Below are 26869 nucleotides of genomic sequence, written 5' to 3' on the forward strand. Positions count from 1 at the left end.
ACCACTGTTAAAGAAGTTTTTTAGAGATTTTATTGCATTTTATAAATGTCAGTTAGAAAATATTGTGAAAAGTAATGCTTACTCTCAACGTAATTAATATTTTGAAATTCAGCTGCAGATAAGAGCTATATTTAGTATATGTTTGATATTGATCACAAAATGCTATTATTCCTGGAAAATAATTCATGTTCTCTGACAGAATATTAAGATAAAATGTATATTTGGAAATAAAATATTTTGCTTTATATGCCAAATATACTACATTTTTATATCTTTCTGTATGTAAAAGTAGGTACATTTCTAATATACATTAAATTTTTGGTTTCAGTATTGTACATGACAAAATTTGTGGTGTCTTGTTAGCAGTCGTTGAAGTTCTCAATGATATTATTAAAAGTGATGATATTGGTGCCCAAATAGAGTGAGTATGGTTATAATATCAAAATATAAATACTGTCAGAATACACATTTTATTTTCTCTTTTAATGCAAATGAGTTATACTTACATGTGCCTCTTAAAAAGAAGCAATTAAGGCTTTCTTAATTGAATGAGCATTTGTTTGTTCTGTTTAACAAACTTTTTTGTAAGAAGCACATGTAAATGCAGCTCACTTGTATAGTTGATTCAGAGAACTAAACTTGTGCAAGGCCTATTATATTGGCAAGATGAGCCACAGTACAAGGTCTTATTGAAGCGAATAAGTTCATAACAATTAGAAGAGCCAATTTTAGGCATTGTCATTGCAGAGAATTTTGATATTTAAGGAGGAACATGATATTCCCTCAGGGATTTCTCTCTCTTGCAGAACCAATTAAGTTTTATTCTCAGAAATGGCTTGATATTCAGTAGAATAGAGATTAAAAACCATGGTCTGAAACTTACAAATGCAGTGTTTGGCAGAGGCAGTGTGATAGTCTGGGTTTTTTGTGATTTTGCCTGGGACTATTGGTTATTTTGGATAAAACCATGAATGCAGACGTCTCTAGATGTCCTGGACAATAATGCATCACCTACATTATGGCAGCATGTTTGGGGATGGTTCATATCTGGATCAGAAAGACAGTGCCTCATGGCATACTGCTCGTTGTGGTGGATTGGTTTGAGAACACAAGCATTGAAGTTGGACTGGCTAGCACAGAGTCCTGACCTCAATCTTATAGAGAACTTCTGGGATGAATTGGATCATCAGGTGCATGTGAAGAGAGACCACCCACGAAACAATGCTGAACTGATCACTGCTTTAAAAGGCCAAATGGTGGAAAATATCAGAGGTTATTTACAAAAAACTGGTAGAGAATGTTCCACAGAAACTAATGGCTTGCATAGAGGATTAGGGTTTCAGCACACATTATTAGTTTTTCTACAAATAGATTAATTGTAGATAAGCATGTGACTGAATATTAATGGTAGGGCTGTGTATACCCAGTACATTAATTTTGATCTCATGTTCATATTGGTTTTCATATATAAAAAAATTGTGACATTTGCTTTAAATAAATTATATTCTTAACAAAATTTTACTGTTATAGTTCACTTGTACTTCCTGCTAATGATGCTCTGCAGCAGGAGGAAGAAGAGGAAACGGAGCATGATCGAAGAAAATTAGAAGTAAGCTGACTAATATTTGATTTCATTTGCTTGTATAAAATATCACAAAAATCATTCATGGATAACCAGTGGAGCAAAATAGTTGTCCTCAAGCTATCACTCTTAATCAGTCCTTTTAAAAGTGTCTTGAATAGGGAAAGGTGCTTTTTCTGTACTTAATGTTGTTAATACCTATATAATGTTTATGCTGGCCAATTTTAAGGTACAATCTCCCTATATAGCATTAGTAAAGATAACAAATATAATGTTAAACCGTTAAAGGTTTAGCATTAGTATTACAAAATTGCTATTGATTGTATACTGCAAAGGGCTTTTGCTGCACCAGCCAAAAAAGGGGTGGGGGAAGGAAAGAAAAAATAAAAAAACAGAACCCTATATATATGTTTCCTCTTCCTGTAGGTTCCAACTCAGCTAGTTCTTCAATTTTTCAAAGCCCTGACTGGCCTCAACTACTCATTGAGAATCTGTGATAAAAGCAGATACAAACCTACTAAATTCTTGTAGATTTTTATTTAAATGACATTGAACAAATAATTACACACTATGTTATTACTAGTGTACAGTACGTAGAAAAATATACTGAAATATAATAGTATTCCTGGATGACAATATCATATCCTTTGCAACTGTAGAGTGGTTTTGCCACTTGTCACTTATTGGAAGAGGACTGTGTACAAATCTTATCAGGGACTGGAGGAATCCTAAATGACCTTTTTTTATTAGCCAATCTGAGGCAGGGTAAGTAGTGTTCCTCCTTATAAGTTATTCCAGGTTTTTCAGACTGCACGGCTTGCGCATCAACCTAAAAAAACATTTGTATAGACGTAATATGCACAGGCCTTAGATATATGCACAACAGTATTGCATATTATGAAAAAGTTATAAGTTGCATTGTTTCTTCCCTCAATCATAAAAAGGGTGGATGATAAAACCATGCTTGAAGATGACAATGGCTGCATAACAGGAAATTTCCAGAAACCACCACCTAATAAAAGATTGATTTCAAAGTACGGGGTGATTCAAAATTATTGTCGGGGTTTCTGTGGCCTATAATTTTCAAACCGGAAACAACAAAATAAAATTGTTTGCAGAATATGAAAGTGTAACTCAAAAAGTTTTATTACCTATAGAATTAATACTGCAGAATGCTAAACAACTTCAACATGCATGCCTTTCGTGGCATGTAAGATGTCCAAGCGATATTCAATTTTCCTCCAAGTGTTCTCCGGCATTTGCGGTGTGTAACTGTTTCGATCGCAGCAACAATTCTGAGCTTCAGTTCATCGAGGGAGGTCACAGGGGTCTTGTACACAATGTCCTTCATGTATCCCCACAGGAAGAAATCAAGCAGCGTAAGATCGGGTGAACACAAAGGCCACAGAATCGGTCCACCACACGCAGCCCAGCAGTTTGCGGTATATCTAACTGCAAAGAAGTTCGTCTAATTGATTTTTGTGGGCTTCGAGAAAACGCTTTGTGGATTCGATCAACATCTTCCTGCGAAGTGCTCGGTCTTCCCACTCTTTTTCGGTGCAGAACACTACTAGTCTCTTTAAATTGCTTTAATCAACATTGGATAGCATAATCTGAAGGTGGATCCTTTATATACTGAGTTCTGTTATGATGTTGCATTGTGATAATGGACTTCGTTTTGAAAAACCAAAGTACACACATTGCCTTCTCTTGAATAGTTGCCATTTTGAAGTAATGCCGTCAATATCTCCCAGATATCAATGTGGCAAGTACAGCATTGCGAAATAAAACTTTGAGTTACACTTTCATATTCGGTAAGCAATTTTATTTTGTTGTTTCTGGTTTGAAAATTATAGGCCACGGAAACCCTGACAATAATTTAGAATCACCCTGTATAGTGAAATTTCATAAGGTAGGTACCACAGCAGTGTTGTAGTTCATTGTCTAAGGAGAAAGTAAAAAGAACATTGGAAATTTTGAATAAGGTATTAAATTTGTATACAAAATCCTGCAAAATTGTGTAAGAACTTAAGCTTGAGACTTATTCAGTGTAACCTAAAGTGCCTGCCTGGCAACCCAAAGGTCGCGGGTTCGATTCCCGCCTCGGGCTTGGATCAAAGTACTGCAAAAACCTGGGAGGTGCATTATGGCCACAGAAGCCTATGCGCCAACAACTACCAAAAAAAAAAAAAAAAAGTAACCTATAGTCCATGAAATAAGTATATTTTCCTAATGTATACAAGCAGGGCTACATGTCGGTGAATTTCCAGTATGCTTTATTTTGGGAACATGATGCAACTATAGACCTACAAATGAAGAAATTATTCTTCATACCATCTCATAATTCAAAACTTTTTGTTAATTGTATCCTGAAATTATTCGTTCATTCACCTGACCTTTCTGTAATTAAAAAAAAAAAAAAAAAAAGATAGCAAAGATTAATAGCTTATTTTACAATCAGATTAAACTAGCCCAAAATCCTTGCATTTCAGGGATTTTTGGCTAGTGGTACTGACTAACAGTTTAGTGTGTTAGTGGCAACCAGTTTGCCTGGGTTTTTAAGAATTATAAACTTATATCAAATAACTAGAGTAAACAGCAATATGAAGAAAATAAAATAATATGTAAAGTGAAGGGAATAGAAAAGAGGAACAAAAAGGGAGGGGGGAATGGAAAAATACATTCATCCATGTGGCAATCCCTCTGCTACTTTGTCAGGGAGCTTTGAATGAAAAGATAGCCTCACAAAACAAATGTTTCATTCATACCCTGTTTCTGTATTCCCAATAACAATTTTACTACTTTAATTTATTTATGCCTTTTCATTTTTAGCATTGCCAAAATAAATCTTGATAATTTGTGACCAAATGTTAATTTTAATCTATGCTTGGTACTTATAACAAACTGGGATTGGAACCCAAAACTGAACAGGTATGCATCAGCATAAAGTACTACAATATAATTTAATAAAATACATTATTTACCTGAAATCTCTGAAAAACCACATTATAGGTGGTGGCTGGCAGGAAAAGGGAACAATTTCGAGTCTGCCGCTGGATTTATAGTGGTTGCAAGGGTGCCACCTGGCCAATTGCTATTGTGCAGTAGTCTGGTAGTTAGTATAATTAATTTTTTTTTTTTTTTTTTTTTTATTATGTAAACCATAAAGACAAGAGGTATTAGAACCTTTAGTACTTACTACCATGCTTGGGTTGGAGATTAAGAAGATGAAAGAAGATATTTGTTGATATTGGACTTCTGTAGACTGTAATTTTCAGGAAATACGTATGAAGGAAGATTTTTCCAGAAAACGGCAGTTGAATAAATAAACGAGGAAGATGAAAAGTTGGTTCTGTGAGTTTGAAGTTAGATAGTAAATGGTTGTTGGCTGGTGGCGGCACATGTTCGGACTGTTTTGAAAGAGAGAGCAGGAATTATAGAAGCCAATTCAGAAGAACAGTACCCATGGAAGTATCTGTAGAAGAGGCATGCAGCAGAAACAATACGTCTATGAGACAGCGAGTGGAAAGACTCTGTTAGAGATGAATCATTCATTAATTAACCTAACTACCCTCTTCTGAATGGAATCAAGAAGCCTGAGAGAGGTTTTGGGGGCACCACCCCAGATGTGGGAACAATATTCCATGGCTGGGTGGATTTGCGATTTATACAGAGTGAGCAGCTGTTTGGAAGAAAAGTAACGCCGAGAGCGAAAGAAAAAACCAAGTTTTTTAGATGCAGAGGAAGCAATATTTGTAATGTGTTTGTGCCAAGAGAGAAGTCAGGATAATCCCCAAAAGAGATATATCATTTTGCCTAGAAATCGGAGTGTCACTAAAGATAAGCATAGGAGCAGAAGAATCCTTTTTGCGAGATATAAGACAAGACTGAGTTTTAGAAGGGTTGAAATCAACAAAGTTGTCTTTGCACCACTGGAGAATTACCTGAAGATCGGCATTTAAGGAATTGGTAGCAGATTTTCGAGAAGTTGAAGCTGATTGAGCAGGACAAGGTTTCTCAAAATGGAAAGTAGAATGCAATGTGCTATCATCAGCAAAACTATGGATAGGATTTCCAGTCAATGGGAGAAGGTCATTAATATACAAGAGGAAAAGAGTGGGAGAAAGAACTGAACCTTGGGGGACACCGGCATTAGTGGAGAAGTTAGAAGACAGAGAGCCATCTACCATCACCCTCAGTGAGCGATCAGAGAGAAAACTGGATAACCAATTACTAAAAACAGTTGGCAAACCATAAGATGGAAGCTTGTTTAGAAGACCTTTATGACAAACACAATTGAAAGCCTTTGAGATATCAAGAGCAACTACTTGTGTTTCACCGAACCTTTCCATTGAATTAGTCCATAAATGAGTAACATAAGCCAGAATATCACCAGTGGATCGACACTGATGGAATCCATACTGGCGATCATTGATCAGATGGAAGGTTTCTAGGTAGTTTAAGAGTTGGCAGTTAATTGATTTCTCCATTACTTTAGAAAGAGTAGAAGTAATTGCAATGGGACGAAAATTGGATGGGAGGGATTTGTCACCCTTTTTAGGAATTGGCTGGATATGAGCAAATTTCCAAGCAGAAGGAAAAACACCTTTGGAATAAGAAAGTGAAAACAGGCGGCAAAGAATAGGAGTAAGTTCAGGAACACAGGTTTTGAGAACAAGTGGAGAAATACCATCGGGACCGGGAGCTTTCTTAGCATCAAGATTCGTCAAAATTCGACAATTCATGGTGTATTCAATAGTAAGAAAAAGTGGGTGGGACATGCTGTATGAAGTAATAAAATTTTTGGATATGGCGTACATGTGGTAAGAATATACCCAGATTCTTGACAGAACATGGCCTCGACCATGCTCCCCGCATACACACTACTCGGACTCCCTCCAGTCACTATTTGGCAGAGTAGGGGTAGCAAGATTATACACTAGCTGATCTGGAAACCTCCTAGAGAGTTACCTAGAGAGTTCGGTCCGGTGTACTAACTAGCGGGCCGGCCTGCGAATAGCGTTTTAGAGCTGTACCCTCGAAATGTAAGGAATATTGGATCTTGCCACAATGTTCATCATAACCTCAAAAGTCATCAATCATACTGCATGGTGGAAGAGATAGGGAAGGGTTGACCGGAACTTAGCTCTAGAGACTAAACATGAGTTTCACCACTTCAAGCCTCCAGTAAGCAAAGTGGTGGTATTGCACCGGTTGATGAGTCATCTACCACCTAGTACTGCCTGGTAACATAGAGGGGTGGCATTCCTCCATGTGGTGTGGGCACCACACCCCAACCCCTGCTTACGTTGGTTCACACCTGACTGGTCACCCACCATGTACTTGTGCATGGAGGTTATACCCAGGATTACTAACAGTCCCACCATAGTGAAGGTGCAAGCAGAGGATTTGGGCTGTCACAGACAGTCCAGACTTAGGTTAGGTTAACCTGACCTCACCAAACTGACTCGACACTGCACTGTCCAGCGATGTCGACTGGCTTCACTTCCTTGGATTTTGTGTTTTTTAACTAATAGTATAACCCCTCCTCCGTTCCTATCCTGTTTCACCACTTCAAGCCTCCAGTAAGCAAAGTGGTGGTATTGCACCGGTTGATGAGTCATCTACCACCTAGTACTGCCTGGTAACATAGAGGGGTGGCATTCCTCCATGTGGTGTGGGCACCACACCCCAACCCCTGCTTACGTTGGTAAGCAGGGGTTCTGTACACATTGTACTCCCCAAAATCCAGTTCTGCATTCCTTATATCTGTGTGACACCACGTCTCTGATATCCCAACAATATCTGCCTTTGATGTTTTGAGCAATACCTCAAATCATCAAATTTATTTACTAAACTCCTAGCATTGGTGTACATGCAAGTATACATGCACTGTTCCTATTCTTAGCTACCCTAACACAACCCATGTGTTTACTTGTACTGCAATGACTCCCATCAGTCTCTGAAATATCCTGCATCTTGTTTTCTTGGCTGCTGCTCATTCCAATAGAAGCAGTGCAAGAATCACTTTCACTTCTGCCAGTGGCTACTGTTAATCTATGAGTCCTTGTACCCCCCCCCACAAGCTAGCAGTTTTCCGACCCACCTCGATAGCATCAGCAAATATTCTTGCACCCTTTCTATTTAAGTGTATCCCATCCCTGTAGAAGCAGTCTCTCCTGTTAACAAGTACAGACCAGGCTGAAAAAAATTCTACCCCTTGAGCCTTGCACAATCTCTCCAGGGCCGAATTGATCGACAATGCTCTCATCATATACTCCCTCGTATCGTGTCCAGGCAGAATTGGAAACACTTTCAAATTCAACCCTAATTCACGGCTTTCTTTCAACAGTGACCTGTACTTGTTAAGTAATTCCGCCAGTCTCCTACTCTTAATATCATTAGTGCCAATGTGTACAACTATATCACCTTTTATGCCCTTAAAAGATGATATCTGCTCTACAACATCATCAACCTTTGCCCCTGGCAGACATACCCTGGTCCTGTTCCACCTATTCTTTTTACAAAGCATGTTCCCCGTTTCCCTGACAATAGAGTCACCAACAACTACTACTTTACTACCCGTTTATAATAAACTGCAGTAACAGAAAAGCCCAGTTACTCAGAAAGTGCAAACTGTTTTTATTGTTTTATGGTAGTGACCTCCAGCAAATGTGCTTTAGTAAAATGTGAGCTCGCTTGGCGTGATAGTGAGTTTTTGCCTTAACCCTGTGAAGTGATTTTCAGGAAATTTAATTTTGACTGTTATCATGGTGCCAACTAAGAGAATAAGTGACAGCAGTACTAGTAAATCTATCAAGAAAAGGAAAGCAATCGAGTTGGATCAGAAAATTAAAATAATAAGGATGCATGAAAATGGTCAAACATTAACAAGTATCGCGGGGAATTCAGATTTGTCAGTGGCAACAGTGAACACGATAATAAAGGAGAAAGACAGAATATGAGAAGCGGTGAAGTGATTGGTGCCAATGAAATCAACTATAACAACCAAAGCTACGAAACACATGTCAGTTTTTACAGTACTAACATGCATTTTTTCTTCCTTTTATGTTTTCTTATGTGCCACTCTGGCTACTTCACCGCCATCCCCAGATAAAGTTTTTAATTGAACTAATTAAAAATATATAGCTATTTTTCTTCATTCTTCTGAGGATATTATATGGTTTTTCTAATTTTGGCATATCAGGGATATAGTAGCAATATTTTATTGGTCATTCCCGAGTTACGTAAGAAGTCCTGGAAAGTATCTCTTGTGTATGTCGGGGACACATCGGGACTAGTGCATTTTGGCCCAATTAAGTGGCAGCCCCAATTATCCGAAGTTTCACGTAAATAGTTAAAAATACAATGTACCCCCCCTTTACAATTGGTTCACCGTACAATCAAATCATGTTACAACGAACTCAACATAGTAAAGTACGGTTCACTATACGATGTGCAGTAAGCGCCGGTCATTGTGATCACATTTGTGAATTGAATTTTAATTCTATTAAACAGCAATTCTAATTAGTGAAAATAGGAGGAATATTATCCACAGGCTATAAAAGTAAAGATATATTAAGCACAAATTTAGCCTTTATTACCTTACCAATTAAAAAATTAAATGAAACATGAAAATTGGAAGAATATACATGATAATCGGAATAATTAATAAGTACTGTAATATGTACATGTGAACTAGTTGACGGTTCTGTTCACTGACATTTGTGGATGGGGATTAAAATTTAAAACAGTAAAAAGATAAGCAATCAATAACAAAGAACATGGCACACACAAATTGCAAGCAACACAATATGCGCATGTGAAAACGGAGTAACGAGTTGCGCAGCTTTAAAAATAGGAATAAAGAGATCTGAAAATTAATTTTTTTATATGATTGAAGATTTTATCGAAGTGTAAACACATTTCACCATAATAACCCACAGAATTCCAGCTGTCGGTATTATCACAAATTCAGTAAGATAGTTTACTGTCCGTTTATGATAGATTTCACTAACAGAAAAGCCCAATAAACAGGTTACTGCTAATTGTTTTATGGCTGTGATGACCTCCAGAATTTCGACTGAACCACATGGTTCAGTCGGAGACAATCTCCAGTGCTGCTGTCTTCTGCCCCGATTAACTGGTAGCCCAAATACCCGGAATCCACTGTACTAACTTATAATGTTATCCACTGGGCAAAGACTGATATAGCCATGTGTGTGTGAATTACAATTACAAAAGAGATTGGTATGCAATCTTCATAGGCACCTCCGTAGCCAGGTGGGAAGGAGCAACAGTGCGTAGCACATGCTTCTTGATTAGACCGGGGTTCGAGCCTGTCACCACCAAATACCAAATACGCATATCCTGGAGCAATATGGCCTTAGTTGCTAATGCTCCTAAAAACCAAACAACAACAAACAAGCACTCTTCATATTAGCTTTTCTCCTACCCCTGTACAAGCAGAAATAATTTTTTTTTTAACATTTGATACTTTTTTAAAATCACGAAACATGAAGATTCTCAGAAATGAAAATTAAGGAGAAATAGCTCAGATTAACAATCTACATGAAAAATATAAGGGTTGTGTTAAAACCAAGTTTGATAAGACAGACAGGTATGAATTTAAAGACATACTATGCAAGGTAATTTACTATTTATTACAGTGAAAGATAAGTAGCAGGACAAAAGAGCAGCATTATTTGCTGATGATGTATTGTTACAATGCAAAAACATATACGAGAATGACTCAAAAGACAGGGTTATGTTAGTGAAAATGTTTTAGTAGGAACCAGTTAAAGAACTGAAATGTGACATAAGGGGGATTTGAAGAATGTCAAATAATTCTGATGTGTGTAGAATTTTTTTGGAGTAGTGATTATATTTTAATATTTATTTCTAAAATTTGAATTACTGTTTCCTGTCCAAATGAGTAATTAAAAAGCATATTGCAAGGTTGAGCAGATTGAGTTTTATAATTCACCTTTATTAACTTTTAAAAATAATTTATATTAAAAAAAGTTAAGCTGGAATTAAGGGAATAAATAACACTTTATGGCTTAAATCAATGTGAATTTTTAAGTCATTATTTAAGTATATACAGTAGAACCCAGATAAGAAATTCCCGCATAAGAAGTTTTCCCCTTTAGGTCAGTTCCTAAAGTATCAATTTCAGCTCTATATGTTGTAATGTATTATTTTCCCGCGTAATAAATTTCCTGAGTAAAAAGTTTTCCCGCATAAAAAGTTCATGATAAAGAATACACAGTGTATTGTTATAATACGTTTTCCCACTTAATATGTTTTTAAATATAGAAATTATTTATTTTTAATATTAAAAAATATTAAACAATATAAACATTTGGTAATTGAACAAGTTAGTACCAAACATCATTTTTGTTTATAGAAAACCACCGAAGTAGTTGAAATGGCATCGTTTTTAATATAAATGTATCTCATATTGTGAATGCATTCATAACGAGTTGCCTAGATATTGCACTACCTCCAATAAGCAACACTTCGCCAATGGAAAAGACTAATATTACTTATTCTTGGCGGATATCACCACCCAGGGGTGGTGGTATCTGCCGAGAATCTATTGGCGAAGTGTTGCCTATTCGAGAATCCATTATCTCGGAGCCAGGGCCAGATTTAAACTTGTTGTAGCCTAAGCTTGAACATGTATGAGGCCCTTCTCTCTTACAGTTCAATGTGATAATATTAAAAAAGGATTTTTTAAGATGGAGCGAGGCCCCTTGTAATGTGAAGCCCTAAGCTGTAGCTTGTTTAGCTTATATGTAAATTCAGCCCTCGTTGGAGCATTGCTTATTCAAGGTAGTTCAATATCAAGGTGTTATGAAGGCACAAAGAGTTTCATTTGCACTCACATATGAGATATAACAGAAACAATGCCATTTCACCTACTTTGGTTGTTTACTACGAACTAAACTTATGCTTGACACTAACTTGTTCGATTAGTGTATTTTCTGAAGTCTGAGGCTTTCAGCGCTAAAACATTTTTAGTATAAACATTTTGATGTAATAGAAGTGACATATTGTAATTGTTTTTATTGATATTCATAATTCAATACGTAGACTACGTTACACACTGATAGTTATGAACAGTTCAGAATTACTTAGTGAATTGTTGCTCTGTCTTATTGTAATGGTGTCTTATTGTAATGGTTTAAGGTATGTTGAAACTGAATGAACAGAATGTTAAACAATTCCTAATTGCTTAACATTCTGTTCATTCAGTTTAAAAATGTCCTCCCTCAGTTTAAGAATGTTTCCCATAGGCAGAGAGTAAATTATTTATAAATTCTGAAATAGTACTTAAAAATCATCTTTAACTTATGTATGTGTAGCTTTTCATTTGTGTAGTTAATATTTTATACCCTTAGGTCATTTTCCCTTCTAAGAAGTTTTTCCACATAAGAAGTTCTAAACCTCCAGTCCCTTGAAAAACTTCTTATCCAGGTTCTACTGTATTGTTTACTGCAGTGAATTGGCATAAATTTTCTTTGTTCATTACTGATATACTTCAATATTTCAGCTTTCCCGACAAGATCCTGTACATACTGTAATCCTCAAGGAGTATCTCTGTTCTCAAATGTCAAAACTACAACAGTCTGTGGGGCCTACTGCCTTCGAACAGCTTATGGCTACTGTAGATGTTGAAACTATGCAGCAGTTGAAAATGTATTTACATCAGTGAGACTAACAGCATAAAAAATATGAATAAAACTTTTTAAAATAATTTCCAGTGTGATGAGTAACTGCAAAGCACGCCGATTTGTGAAGTTCTCTCTTCTTGCTCTACATTGTTTTACAATGTAATAAGTTTCAAGCTGACTTAATGCTGTTGTGCTACTCTAAGTTATCACCTAGAGTCTAGAGTAGGAAACCCTGAGTCGTTAAAAGACAGAGTTTTTGTTAATTGGGAATTGCAAGGGGAGGGGGAAAAGATGGACAATCACAGAATTTGCAAACTTCTAATGCACTTATAGTGGATGCCATTATTGCTGCTTGAATCAATGAATTAGTTGATATTTTCATTTTGTTCACAGCAATAATAATAGTGTAGTATTATGAACAGAAGTCATAAGCTGCTGTTGCTGCTACTTTAAAAACTTTGATTCCAGTGATTACTGCAGCTAAGTTTTGTTTTTAAAAGTCAAAAGTTGAAAAAACAGTTGGTCTTGCCACGTGTATTTACTGATAATTTTTGTATTATCTGTTTTTCTGTCTTTTGATGAGGGTGATGTAATTTTCCAATACTGATATGTAATACATTTCTGTAAAATAACTGATACCAAGATTACTTGTTCATACCTATTATATGGTCATGTTCAGATATTTTATAACTCCGTTTTTGTTATACTGTATTTTAAATGTCAGCTGAAATGAGCCAGTTATAAAATTTATACTGTTAAATGTTGTGAAATGTGGAAAGAGCAAGAAAACAAGTAAAACAAAATGAGAGAAAAAGAAACTCTTATTCAAATCTCATTATAGTGATTAATTGCCACTCACAAATGTTAGTACAGGTGCATTTGAAACTAGCACTTTGATATAAAGTCATGCTAGCAAAATTTGCAAAGAGGAGAATTGTGATTGATAATATATGGAAATTAAAAGATGAAACTGTATTTAGACTGCAAAATTTTTGAACCTAAATCAGTGACAGTACATTGCTTCTAAGAAAGCTCAAAGAGTGAAGGGTGTTTGTGATAAGTTTTATGGTAATAAACTGTCTTTTTAAAATGGTGTCACCTAATATATTCAACAAACACCTTCTAACATATACACAGCACTAAGTGTCTCATTTCAAGCTGTTATCATATTCTAATTATTATTATTATAATTATTATATTATAATTATTCAATAATTCATAATATTATTCTTCTAAAGCTTCTTAGGCGATGTTTCACACCCTACCTACAAGGGGTCTTTAATTCATGGGTTACAGGGCAGCCAGTGAAGCAAGGCCTGGAAAGAAGGATACATTATCAGAAAGTTCAGGATGGGAACCATATTGTCATTTCATAAAATTCTAATGGTAACATTATAGTAAAACATTGATAACCAAAATAATGCTAAATCAAAAATAAGAACACTTCTCACTGATGAACATTAGAAAATATGATTCCAAATAATACTCTTAGGAATCATTTTCTTAATAATTAGATTAAGAATCAAATTCATAGCAAAGTACATTTGAAGGTGTCAAATTTCTTCAGCCATTGTAATAATTGAAATTTCCACTGTATGCTGCTTTGCTTGTTCTACGGTTCAAAATGACCATGTCACATCCACAGTCACTGTACATTCCAAGTCAACTCCTACAGATCATATTAGGTACTGCAGACACAATCCCATTTGTAAATATTTTTGGGAGACGGGAACCCATTTGTGCAGACTTTTAACATTATCTGCCAAAATAACATTTTCTTACTTTACAGCTATTGTGAGTATGCCCTTGGTGAGGAACATCCTTTATGCTAATGTTTTGCCCATTCATACGCCCATGGAAGTGATGTACAATTGTTGATGTACACTTTCCTCATGTCTGTGAATTTCTGCTGTAGTGATGCAACTGCTGTAAGAAATGCTGCATTCTGCTAGCTTGGACACACACACACACACACACACACACACACACACACACACACACACACACACACACACACACCTATCTGCCATTGTGAATGCCATATATTTCATCTGGTGAATGTAGTCTCCCATGCATACAGGACTGCCAGCATGCCATGTCGTTCAGTAGAAGCAATAGTACCAATCTCTAAATTTAAACAATCAAAAACTTTCCTCTATAGGAGTCATATGTGCATTCCTTAGAAAACAGGCCTTGCACGTTGGGTTGCATATCATCCAAGTTTCTTGCTATGACCAACTCACTGATTAAAATAGAATAAGGTAAAAGTGTTAAAGTATAATATAATAAAAGCATTAAAATACATAGAAGCTTTCGAGATGAAGTGCCGCTTCATGAGCTAGTCTTTGTGTACTTCAGTATATATTAATGGTTACAATAGCAAAAATTAAGCTGGGCATGATCATGTATCACGAGTCTGTTGTCAGTAGAACAGAATTACGTACACGTGATGACTGCCAGCGCTCATCGCACTGCAATACAGTACATTTTATAATAGGATGTAAGTGCACTCCCCTTGTGCAATTCATAATACTATTATTGGTAGCAATGTGCAGTGATTCAAGCCATTAGCTGGTGGTAATCATGTGAATAGTCAACAATTTCAATATCCTGTCGGGGATCAAGATTGTGCTGCTCAGCCCAATAATTCTTGGTGACTGCGGAGCATTCAAAATTAGCGGTTTGCAGAGCCACCTCATGCTCAGAAACCCGGTATTTCAATCTTCTACCAGACTCCTACATAACACTCCCTACAATCCGGACAAGTAATGCAGTATACAGAACCACTCCATACAAAAGGAGGAACAGGTGTTTTCACCTCCTTTCACCTCCTCAGAAATAATAGATTAATTTCCTCCCCAGAAGTTGCACACATCGTATATGATGGAGATGCAAAATCCTAACAAGATGTTCTGATACTCCCGGATAATAGAGGATGTAGGCAGTAGAGATAAATTCATTGATGCGAGGAGGGTTAGACTGCATAACAGATTCGTGAGCCTGAAGCTCACATCTATCTAGAACATAAGGTGGATAGCCACAATTTTAAAGCTCTGTCCTAATTTTAGAAATCTCCAATTGCCTGTCACCAGTCGAACTAGAGTGCGTCCAAGTGCGGGAGAATAAAGTGCGAGCAGTGCTACGCAAATGACCAGGGACATGCGAAGACCCATAATTGGTAAATTGGCCTGCGCACATTGGCTTCCTAAAAACGGAAGTTATTAAATGCAAATCCACGTGTTGAACTAACACATCCAAAAAAGGAAGAGTATTATCGACCTCTACTTCAATCGTAAACTGAATGATGGGCGACAGGGAATTGAGATATTTCGAAATAGCAGTTGAGATTCCGATCCCCGGGGGACAATTGCGAAGATATCATCAACATAATGACATCAGAGTGATAGGAATAGGTAAGTTCAAGAAAATATGACTCTAAAGTTCCTCCATGGTGATATTGGCCACAATAGGACTAACAGGGGCACCTATAGCTGTGCTCAGTGTTTTGCAAAACAGAGTCATTAAACATGATCATGCCCCTCCCCCATTAAACACAGATTGAGAGCGGTACAAATACCATCTGTGAGATTCTGTCTCCCAGTGTGGTATCCCTGCTCAAAAGACGTCTTGTATGTGCAATAGCCTGTTGTACAGGAACAGAAGTGAACAGAGAAACCACATCAAAGGAGACCATAACCTCACTCTCAGAAATAGTAAAATCTTTAATAGTATACAGAAAATGCATACTACTGGAAACAGTGTAAACAGTTTTCCCAACAAGAGGTGCTAATTAAGAGTAGGAGACCGGCAGAATTACTTAACAAGTACAGGTCACTGTTGAACAAAAGCCGAGAATTAGGGTTGAATTTGAAAGTGTCTGCAATTCTGCCCAGACACGATAGGAGGGAGTATATGATGAGAGTCTTGTCGATCAATTCGGCCCTGGAAAGATTGTGCAAGGCTCAAGGGGTAGAATTTTTTTCAGCCTGGACTGTACTTGTTAACAGGAGAGATTGCTTCTACAGGGATGGGATACACTTAAATAGAAAGGGTGCAAGAATATTTGCTGATGCTATCGAGGCAGTGTTAGGTGGGTCGGAAAACTGCTAGCTTGGGGGGAGACAAAGACCAATAGATTGACAGTAGCCACTGGCAGAGGTGAAAGAGATTCTTGCACTGCTTCTATTAGAATGAGCAGAAGCCTGAAAAACAAGATGCATGGTATTTCAGAGACTGCTGGGAGCCATTGCGGTACAAGTAAACACATGGGTTGTGTTAGGGTAGCTAAGAATAGAAACAGGTGCAGGTATACTTGTGTGTACACCAATGCTAGGAGTTTAGTAAATAAATTTGATGAATTTGAGGTATTGCTCAAAACATCGAAGGCAGATATTGTTGGGATATCAGAGACGTGGTGTCACACAGATATAAGGGATGCAGAACTGCAATTTGGGGAGTACAACGTCTACAGACAGGATAGGAAGGGAGGAGGGGTTATGCTATTAGTTAAGAAACACATAAAAACCAAGGAAGTGAAGCCAGTCGACATCGCTGGACAGTGCAGTGTTGAGTCAGTTTGGTGTGACATAAACATTGGGAGATCAAAATTGAGAGTAGGAGTGTGCTATAGGCCTAATGACTCTGATGAGTATAATAAGGAACTGTACAGGGAAATAGAGTGGGCCAGTAAATCAGAGTGTCTTATAATGGGAGATTTTAATTTCCCAGATATTGACTGGAATTTGGGGGCTGGTTACTCACACACTAGCAGGACTTTTGTGGATTTATTGGATGATTGTTTTCTACATCAGCATGTTCGGGAGGCAACTAGAGGGAGTAATACTCTTGATTTGATTATCAGCAGTGATTCTTCATGCATTAAGAATCTGCAGATAAATGAACCACTAGGTGGCAGTGATCACAGTGTGCTGAAGTGGGATTTACTCAAAGAGGTAACTACCATTAGGGGTAAAGGGAAGGGTTATTGCTTCCGTAAAGGCGACTACGATGGACTGAGACAGTATTTAAATTCTATACAGTGGGACCAACTGATGATGTTACCAACAGCAAATTCAAAATGGGAAGCATTCAAAGAACTTATCTTGGAAGCTACTAGACTTTACATACCAACTAAGAAATATTGTTCAAGGTTTAGGCCAAAATGGATGTCAGATGAACTAATGAGGCATATGGCAGAGAAGAAAAATGCATGGGATACATACAAATTAACACATGACACAGAAGCCTATGATAGATATAAGTTGATATGCAACCAAGTTACAAAGGAGGTTAGGCAGGCGAAGGCAGATTACGAGAAATCCTTGGCAAGGGATGCAAAGAAAAACAGCAAAGAGTTCTTTACTTATGTAAACTCTAGAAGGAAGGGGATGAATCAGATTGGTCCACTTGATATTGATGGGTCAAGTGTTGATGATCCTGCTCAGGTAGCTAACAAACTAAATGAATATTTTGCATCGACATTCACATATGAGGAGTTATTCAGCGAGGGGAATGCCAGAGGTGTATTCAACTCTAGCAGTAAGCTTCAGAATCTTGAAATAACTGGGAGTAAAGTGGAGGAGAAACTGTTGAAGATAAACACAAGAAAGGCACCCGGGGTGGATGGGATCTATCCAGTTATATTAAAGGAGGCAGCAAAGGAAGTAAGCAAACCCTTAGCCATAATTATGAGAGCTTCCTTGGACTCAGGGGAGGTACCCATAGACTGGAAATGTGCAAATGTGACCCCAATTTACAAAGGAGGATCAAAAGCTGACACAAGTAATTATAGACCTGTGAGCTTAACTTCTGTTCCAGGAAAATTAATGGAGGCACTGGTTAAAGAAGCACTGCAGGATCATTTAGACAAGACTTCAGTTATAGCTCAGACACAGCATGGTTTTGTTAAGGGGAAGTCTTGCCTGACCAACTTGATTGGATACTATGATGCAGTCACAAAAGAACTGGATGCAGGGAATAACTTTGATATTATATACTTGGATCTTAGAAAGGCTTTTGATACTGTTGCACATGGAAGACTGCTACACAAATTGGAGCAGTGTGACATTGGAGGCAAATTGTTGCTATGGTTAAAGGGGTGGTTGAGGGGGAGAAGACAGAGTGGTAATCAATGGACACTGCTCATCGTGGACTGATGTTATTAGTGGAGTCCCTCAGGGCTCAGTGTTGGGTCCATTATTGTTTTCTGTATTTATAAATGATATTGATGATGGTATATCGGGCTTAATGTCCAAGTTTGCAGACGATACAAAGGTTGGCAGGGTTGTCAAGGACACTACTGACACTATGCTGCTGCAACAGGATCTGGAAAGGTTGAGCAGATGGGCTGAGAGGTGGCAAATGAAGTTTAACATTGACAAATGTAAAGTACTACACATGGGAAACAGCAACCCCAGAGCAACGTATCAACTCTGTGGTACTACACTGACAGTGGTAGAGAACGAAAGGGACTTGGGGGTGGTTGTGCAGGCAGATATGAAGTTCTCTGAGCAGTGCAGATGGGCTGCAAGAGTAGCTCATGGAGTACTGTCAATGATATACAGGAATTTTTCCAGCAGGGATAAGGAGGTGATTATTCCATTGTATAAGGCGATGGTCAGGCCACACCTAGAGTACTGTATACAGGTCTGGAGGCCTCATTTCAAGAAGGATGTAGAGCTGCTGGAACGAGTACAGAGAAGGGCAACAAGATTAGTGAATGGAACAAAGGGGTGCTCTTACGAAGAAAGGCTTAAGTTTTGCAAATTACAGTGTCTGGAGACTAGGCACCAGCGAGGTGATCTGATAGAGGTGTATAAAGCCTTGAATGGTTTAAGCATGCTCAATGCTGATGGGATTCTTCCTCTAGCTCAGAAAAATCACCTGAGAGGGCATAAATTCAAACTGAGGAAAGACAGATGTAGGATAGATGTGCGGAAATTTGCCTTTAGCCAGCGGGTGGTTGGTTGGTGGAACAGACTTCCATCCCTTGTGGTGGAGGTTGATAGCCTAAATAAGTTTAAGGCTCAGCTGGACAGGTATTTTGAACGAACAGAGGGGTGAAGTGGGTTTTTTTTTTTTTGGCTGATGCTGCATAAGCTTGCTTTCTTGCATCAAATGCCTCTACTAATGCTAATGCTAAAAATGCTAATAACTTGGCACCTTGTTTAGAAAGTTCATACATAGGTGTATGACAACAAGAAACAATGGGCCATAAAGGAATATCAGGTTTATGGATCTTTGGAAGTCCATAAAACTGCAGGAGTCAACAACCTGTCACATGAAGCTTGTGGTCCTTCCTTGTAAACCTCCCATCACACATTTGGCTATGGGTGTGGAAGCATCTCTCGACAAGCTACCTTGAAGAGACTGCTAACATAATTCGCTTTAAAACAGCTTCTAGTTTGCAACACATCCAGCCTATCACTATTATATAACCTCAGACGATGTCAACAGGAAACTTTCTTCTTTGTGCAAAGATAGCACTGTTGTAATCTTGCCTGCAGATAAGGGGCGGTGCACTGTTGTCCTGGACAAGTCGGAGTATATTCATAAAGCCCTCACTCTATTACAGGGTCGGGAGGTTTATGAACCTGTGCAAGACTCCCCTGTGAAAATGTTGGAGAAGTTGGAATCTAAAAGTTAATAAACTTGTGCATTCTTGGTTTTTAGCTAATAAGATTACCAAGAATGTCCGCTGGAAGCTACATGCAACAGGTTGTTAACTCCCGTTTACTATCAGCATTCCATTTACTATCAGTGTTCTGCCTCTGATTTTTTTTTTTTTTTTAATTCCCTAAAAGTTGGAACCAAATTTTTGGAACAATCAAAATTCACAGTGCAACTAAGATTTTGATTGAAATTTGCTTTAACTTTACAATTTTCAAAGGAATGTTGGTTTTGATGGCTGATATCACTGAAAAAACCAAGGGAGGGGGAATCACTCAATATTTTGAATTCAGTCAACTTTTATTTATTACACAACCAGACAAAGTTATATATAAGTGCTAAAACAGATCAGTGTAGGTTTTCTGTAGAGAAGCTTGGGTTAAAATGGTATGCATGTTTTGCTGTACGAAAATTGTGGAATATTTCACAAGGAAAAGAGATACACCTGTGGCTAAAACAGACCAGGTGCAGCTGTGAGTTAAGAAATTTTTTTATGAAGAAATGGTCTTTTAAAGAAATTCTTCATTGGGGTGTAAACACAGATCTTTCCAAACAGGTAATGAAACCACTATGCTATTGTAGAAATTCACTTGTTTGCAATGTGAAAAATATAAAGACCCTCTAGAGAAGTTCAACAGGGCATTGCACTTCAGAATAGTTTACCAGTTAGTTATTCATAGCAAGTTCAGTCATATAAAATATAAAAATAATCTTGCTATGAGTAGATAGCTGCTCCAAAGCTTTTAGTTTAGTTTCCTACTATAGATTGTGGTTGCATGAAAATATATATCTTGAATTTCAGTGATAGAGGAAATTTAATTGGGCAATTAAATTTCAAATGGCTCTAGTGAATGCTGACAAAAGGAAATTTATTTTTCACATAAGAGTTTATATTAGATATTTTATGGCAATGAAATAGGGAGAATATCTTTACTATAAAAATAATAAGAATATATACAAGCTTAACAGCATGCATCAACCAGGTTTATAATATTCCATTATGGGTAGCATCCAGGGTTAACTGATCTCTTATTAGAAGTGACAGAAAATCTTATTTTTCCTCTATTCAAATTGCACATATATAGATAAAAGTCCCAGTGTATGAGATACCACCTACAGCAAACGTACAAATTGAAAATGAAGTAACTTTTCGTGGTTACAAGTTGTGCAAAAATCCTAAGTGACACACGGGCCATTTTGACTCTTTTGAAAGGGCCTGGAGATTCTTGAATCTTTAATAGAAAAAAAAAACCAGAAAAAGTTTTCTTGTAAGCTATTTATGAATGAGTGACAGAGTGAATATAGGGTTCATATGAGCTATAAATGGGGGAGGGGGGGGGTCAGAAAGGCTGCATTTTTTTTAGCATTAAAAATAAAATGCTGTCATAGCATATTTTTTAGCGTTTAGTTTTTTAGAATCTAGTTTAGCATTTAAAATATAATGCTTCAATATATTTTGAAGAAAATATAAGAGAATGCTACCTCCTTTATTAGACTGGACAAAGACAGTAGTAAATTTAAAATTGAGAAAGGAGTTTGACAAGGAGGCACAATATCTCCGAAGTTGTTTACTGCTGCCCTTGAGGAAGCTTTCAGAAGATTAGACTGGTCGCAGGAAGGAGTCAATGTGAATGGAGAGTACCTAAACCATTTACGATTTGCAGATGACATTGTGGTCATAAGCCACAATCCCAAAGAATTAGAGGAAAATCTTAATCATTTATGCAGAGTTAGTAAGGATTTTGGACTAAAGATGAATGTGGCTAAAACAAAAGTAATGATGAACAAGTATGCCACAGAAAGGAAAATAATGATTAAAGGAACAGTAATTGAAAAGTTGGGGTCATATACTTATCTGGGACAAGTCATTAGCTGTAATGATAAATGGCTGGAAGTCAAGAGAAGAATAAATTTTGGATGGATAGCACACAGGAAATATAGTCACATGTTGAGGAGCAATATCCTAATTTGTCTGAAACGTAAAATAATGAACCAATGTATACTCCCTTCCATGACTTATGGAAGTGAAACTTGGGCACTCACCAAAAGAATGGAAGAGAAGCTGAGAACAACACAGCGAAGAATGGAATGAATTATATTGGGAATCAGACTGTTAGATAAGAAGAGAAACACATGGATCAGGCAGCAAACTCAAGTAAAGGATATTCTTATCAAAACTAAAGAACTAAAATGGTCTTGGGCAGGACACATAGCTCGAAGACATGATGACAGATGGACTAAGAAAATAACAGAATGGTACCCAAGAGGAGCTAGAAGAAAACCTGAAAGACAACGGAGATGGACAGATGAAATTCATGAGTTTGTGAGTAGTAAATGGATGGCATTGCACAAAACAGAAGGAACTGGAAAGTTGCTGGAGAGGCCTTCATCTTGCAGTGGATTGAAAATGGCTGATGATGATGATGATGTCATAGTTTCTATTCATTTACCTGTTTGGTAAGATATATTTTCCTGTGTAATGAATACTGGGTAATAAATAAGAAAGATGCAAAAGTAGCAGAAAGATTCAGAAGCAGCACAAATGAGATTTTTAAGACAATTATTAGGTTTTACAAGGTTAGATCAAAGAAATTCAGATATTCGTGAGAAATTAAAAGTAGATAATATAGTGGATGACATAAAATGGTATCAGAAAAAAATGGATCAGTCACATAGAACGAATGAACCCAAACCGGATCCCAAAATTAGCATTTAACTACAAACCTACAGTCGAGAGAGATGTGGGCCAACCAAGACAACGACGGCGAGATCAAGACCTCCAAGAGGTACAATAGAACAGGTCTTAAAAGACCTAAACTGGATCAAGTTCATGATGATGAATACTGCAAACAAAATTCATTTATGCATTGCAGTTATACCTACTTATTAACCGTAAAGATAAGTATAATTACTGTATTTTCCAGATGACGATACATGTTTTAGAAGGCAAATTATGGAGGAAAAATATTTTATTGCATATATTTGAAACACAGATTAATAAGTTCTTACTGATTGAAATATCAGTTTCAATCTTACTGATTGAAACTGATGTTTCAATAACAAAGCTTTTATTCGTTGGTGGACACCAAAAACTCATTGCTATTGTTACACATCTCATTAATATTATTGTGTGAACATTCACATTCTTAGAGGGCATTGATAATTACAAATTCATTTCTTGAAAAATGACAACTGTCTCGTGTTTTACTAACTCCCACAAATTTTTCACCATTTGCACTCTTTTCTGAAGATATGTGTTAAGCACTAAAGCAACTGAAGCTGAGGCATCACAGTATTGTCTGCTGCTATTTGCTGAATGAAAAATGTATTTAGGATAAAACACCATCCAACACCCGCCCAAGATCAACTGACTCAGTTGCATCTAAAAAATGCACAAAAATTCCTCGTATTATTGAGAGGATTTAAACTTGGGCCTTCTCCACCTGACCCGAAAGGACAGTGATCAAACCACTGTGCTACTTGCGAGGACTACCTTTGAGAAATTGTTGGTTGTTTCATTCAACCTGTTGGTGTCATATCTTGATTTGATGCTTCTATTCAGTTGGTCCACTTCTCATTCATGAATGCTTTACACCAGTGGTTTCCAAACTACTGAGATCTACGGACCCTTTCAAAAATCAAAAAAAGTTTGCGGACCCCTATACATAACATATGCATATGTTATATATAGTTGACCATATATATGGTAGACCACCATTTCGCAGACCCCAGTTTGGGAAATGCTGCTTTACATAGTATCTTAATTTAGATGTCCAGTCACTGTTAGGCAAGACTTATTGGAAAGCTAACTCAGTGTTTACCTCAGCAACTGTCCTTTTTTGTTGCCACTGTTACTTGTGATCTGAAATGTTTACACACTAAAAAAAAAACTGTCTTTTTCAGGCCATCTGGATGTTTTGACCATACTTTATCTGACTAAAGAAAAATATCACTAAGTGCATCCAGTATACCTTTTAACCATAAGATGCAGGGGAATTTGGAGCAATATTTTCTCGGGGGGGGGGGATACATTTTATGGTCCAGAAAATACAGTAACTATACTGAGAAAAGTGGTACTAATCGTTGAAGCAATTAGGTTATTAGTACAAGTGTCTTTCAGTCATTTAAAGTGGAACACATTTTATTATATGAACAGTTACTTCCTGAAAGAAGTTTTGCATTGGGACAAGTGACAATTGAGAATGCCAAGTCTTGGGCAAGTGACAGAAATTTTACAGGTCCGTCCAACCTGGTTGGAAAGACTTGTAAGATTGGAAGCACCATTACTAGTGCTTCCAATATGCTCCCCTGGTTTACTAATTATATGAAGCAAGCAAATTTATTTATTATTATTTTTTGGTAGCTGATTGCATATAAGGCTGTTGCATTTATATTATTGTACTGTGGCAATTGCATATATTCAAATTGTTTTTTGTTTTTTTTTTATGGCAGTTGGGTTTTTGATTTATTTAGCATTCAATCTGTGCATAGTATGTTTCATAAACCTAGTTGTATCACAGACCACTTGTTTTTAATTACATAAATATACATAAATAAATTTTTCTGTTTATATTTTGGGACGACCACACAATCAGAGGATTATACAAGATCGAAAGAATACAAAAACATCAAGACCACATTTAGTCACTGTTACTGTCTGTGGGAGAAGTAAAATTAAATTGTCACTACAGCAAATAATATAGTACATAAACATTCTGCATCTGCTGAAGTGAATTAGCATTTAATGAATTCAGAAACTTCTGAGAACATTTTGAAGAAAATTTATACAAAGAAAGAATATTAATATTTTTACATTCAATGTGAATAAAATTATCAACTATGTTTGAATGCTTAATAAGCTTTTACATGGCAACTACAGTGAGTGAAGGATCATTCTAAGCATTTCAAACAGAAAACATTACAGTGGTAATATATATAACTGCATGCAAATTAAGTGAAGTTTCTGTTTAAATTATTCAGAGAATTAAAGTTGAAATTACAACTACTGTAATGTTTTCACCTCACCAAAAAGTGACTGTCAACAAGAAGTAAATGAGAAACATTACAGTGATAATATATGTGAAACAAAATCCACTGTAATTTTCTGTAATTCACATTTAATCAGTCAGGCATTGTTAAATAAGTCATTAAAATTGGAAATTAATTATATATTGCAGTTATGCAGGCAGTGCCCCTTCATCTCAGAAAAACATTCTCTGCATTTATACATAAACACATAAACTGTAAATTGGTTACTTTCATACAACTTGTTGTTTTTACACCATCTGAAAAAAAAAAAAAAAAAAAAAAAACAGCTCTAATTCCAGAATTTCTGTAGGACTTCATTCAGAAAAATTATGATGATAATAAATTGGCAGTAAATGTTCAAATTCAAAGAAAGGGAAACACTAAATTCAATGAGTGTGACAACTCAATTTTCCTAAGATTCAGCAAAAGAAAAAAAAGTGATAGATAAATCAAATAGTTTAAACATAAAATGTATTCAAATATATGTTTTATGTTTTTAATTATATAATCTGGTTTCATCTGTTAATAAATCTTGTAATTTGCTGTTTATGCATAGACATTCATTTAAATTTTTTTTTGTGTACGTTACTGTATAAATTTATTACACGAAGTATAATTAATGAATTATAATTTATGGCTTTTATATTGCCTAGAGAAATTTCAAATAATTGCAATTTCATTTTAAATGCATGTTCAACAAATTAGATGCTAATTAAATCAGGAGTCTGACAGACCAGTGTTTCTAATTATAATTTGAATATGGGGAGTACAATGTATACGGAAATGACAGGAGAGGTGGAGGGGTTATGCTCTTAGTTAAGAAGGATATTAAAGTGCATCCAGTTGACATAAGTGCAATGTTGGGTCAATTTGGTATGATATAAGCACTGGGAAAACAAAAATTGAGAGTAGGAGTGTGTTTTAAGCCTAATGACTGTGATGAGCATACTAAACAACTATACAGAGAAATAGTGGGCAAGCAAATCAGCATGTCTCATAATGGGGGATTTTAACTTTCCAGATGTTGACTGGAATTTGTGGGCGGTTAGTCACTCACATTAGCAAGACTTTTGTCAATTTCTTGGACATTTTTTTTCTACAGCAGCATGTTAGAGAGGAAGCAGTACTCTTGATCTGGTTATCAGCAGTGATTCTTCATGCATCAAAAATTTGCAGGTAAAAGATATACTGTGTGGCAGCAATCACAGTGTACTAATGTGGAATTTAATTAAAGATATAACAGTTGCCAAGGGTAAAAAGAAAGGATTTTGCTTTTGTAAGGGTGACTACAGTGGTCTCAGATAATTTTTAAATTCTGTGCAGTGGGAACAACTGATGATATTACCAACCCTTGTACCACAAAACACCACCACAACGATGTTACCAATAGCAAATTATAAATTGGAAGTATTCGGGGAAATGAGCTAGTTGGCTTTTCATACCAACGAAGAAAATACTCTTCAAGGTTTAGACCTAACTGGATGCCAGATGAACTATTGAGATGTGTGTCAGAGAAGAAAAGTGCATGGGATGCATATAAATTATCAGGTAATACAGAAGCCTATGGTAGATACTCACTGAGTGATCACCGAATACTTTGTAGATCCTCCTTTTGCCCTCAGTACAGTAGCTATCTGGCATGGCATTGATTCAACAAGATGTCGGAAGCATTCAAGAGGTATGGCCAACCAAGCTGTGTATAATGCAGCTAGCAGTGGAGGTGATTGATGTATCCAAACAACTGATATGCCTTTCCATAGTGTCCCACAAGTACTCTATGGGATTGATATCGGTGCGTGGGGGAGAGTTCGGAGGCCAATCGATATGCTAGAAGTCAGAATTGTGTTCCTCAAACCATTCCTGCACAAGTGCCTGATGGCTTGGTGCATTGTCACCTTGGAAGATGCCATTG

The 26869-nt window shown here is 36.7% G+C and overlaps 1 protein-coding gene across 1 annotated transcript in view; it reads left to right on the plus strand.

The window, feature by feature from the left end:
• Positions 1–12732, plus strand: part of Impbeta11 (importin beta11) — a 257037-nt gene extending 244305 nt beyond the window's left edge. The window contains exons 24-26 of the mRNA XM_090373121.1: positions 329–421; positions 1531–1609; positions 12141–12732. Of these exons, the coding sequence (XP_090229247.1) occupies positions 329–421; positions 1531–1609; positions 12141–12302 (334 nt within the window). The 3' untranslated portion in view covers positions 12303–12732. The remainder of the gene's footprint in view (positions 1–328; positions 422–1530; positions 1610–12140) is intronic.
• The last annotated feature ends 14137 nt before the right edge of the window (positions 12733–26869 follow it).

Source organism: Mastigoproctus giganteus, chromosome 5, assembly GCF_048544385.1.
Source record: "Mastigoproctus giganteus isolate SK-2022 chromosome 5, ASM4854438v1, whole genome shotgun sequence".
Classification (NCBI taxonomy): Eukaryota; Metazoa; Arthropoda; class Arachnida; order Uropygi; family Thelyphonidae; genus Mastigoproctus; species Mastigoproctus giganteus.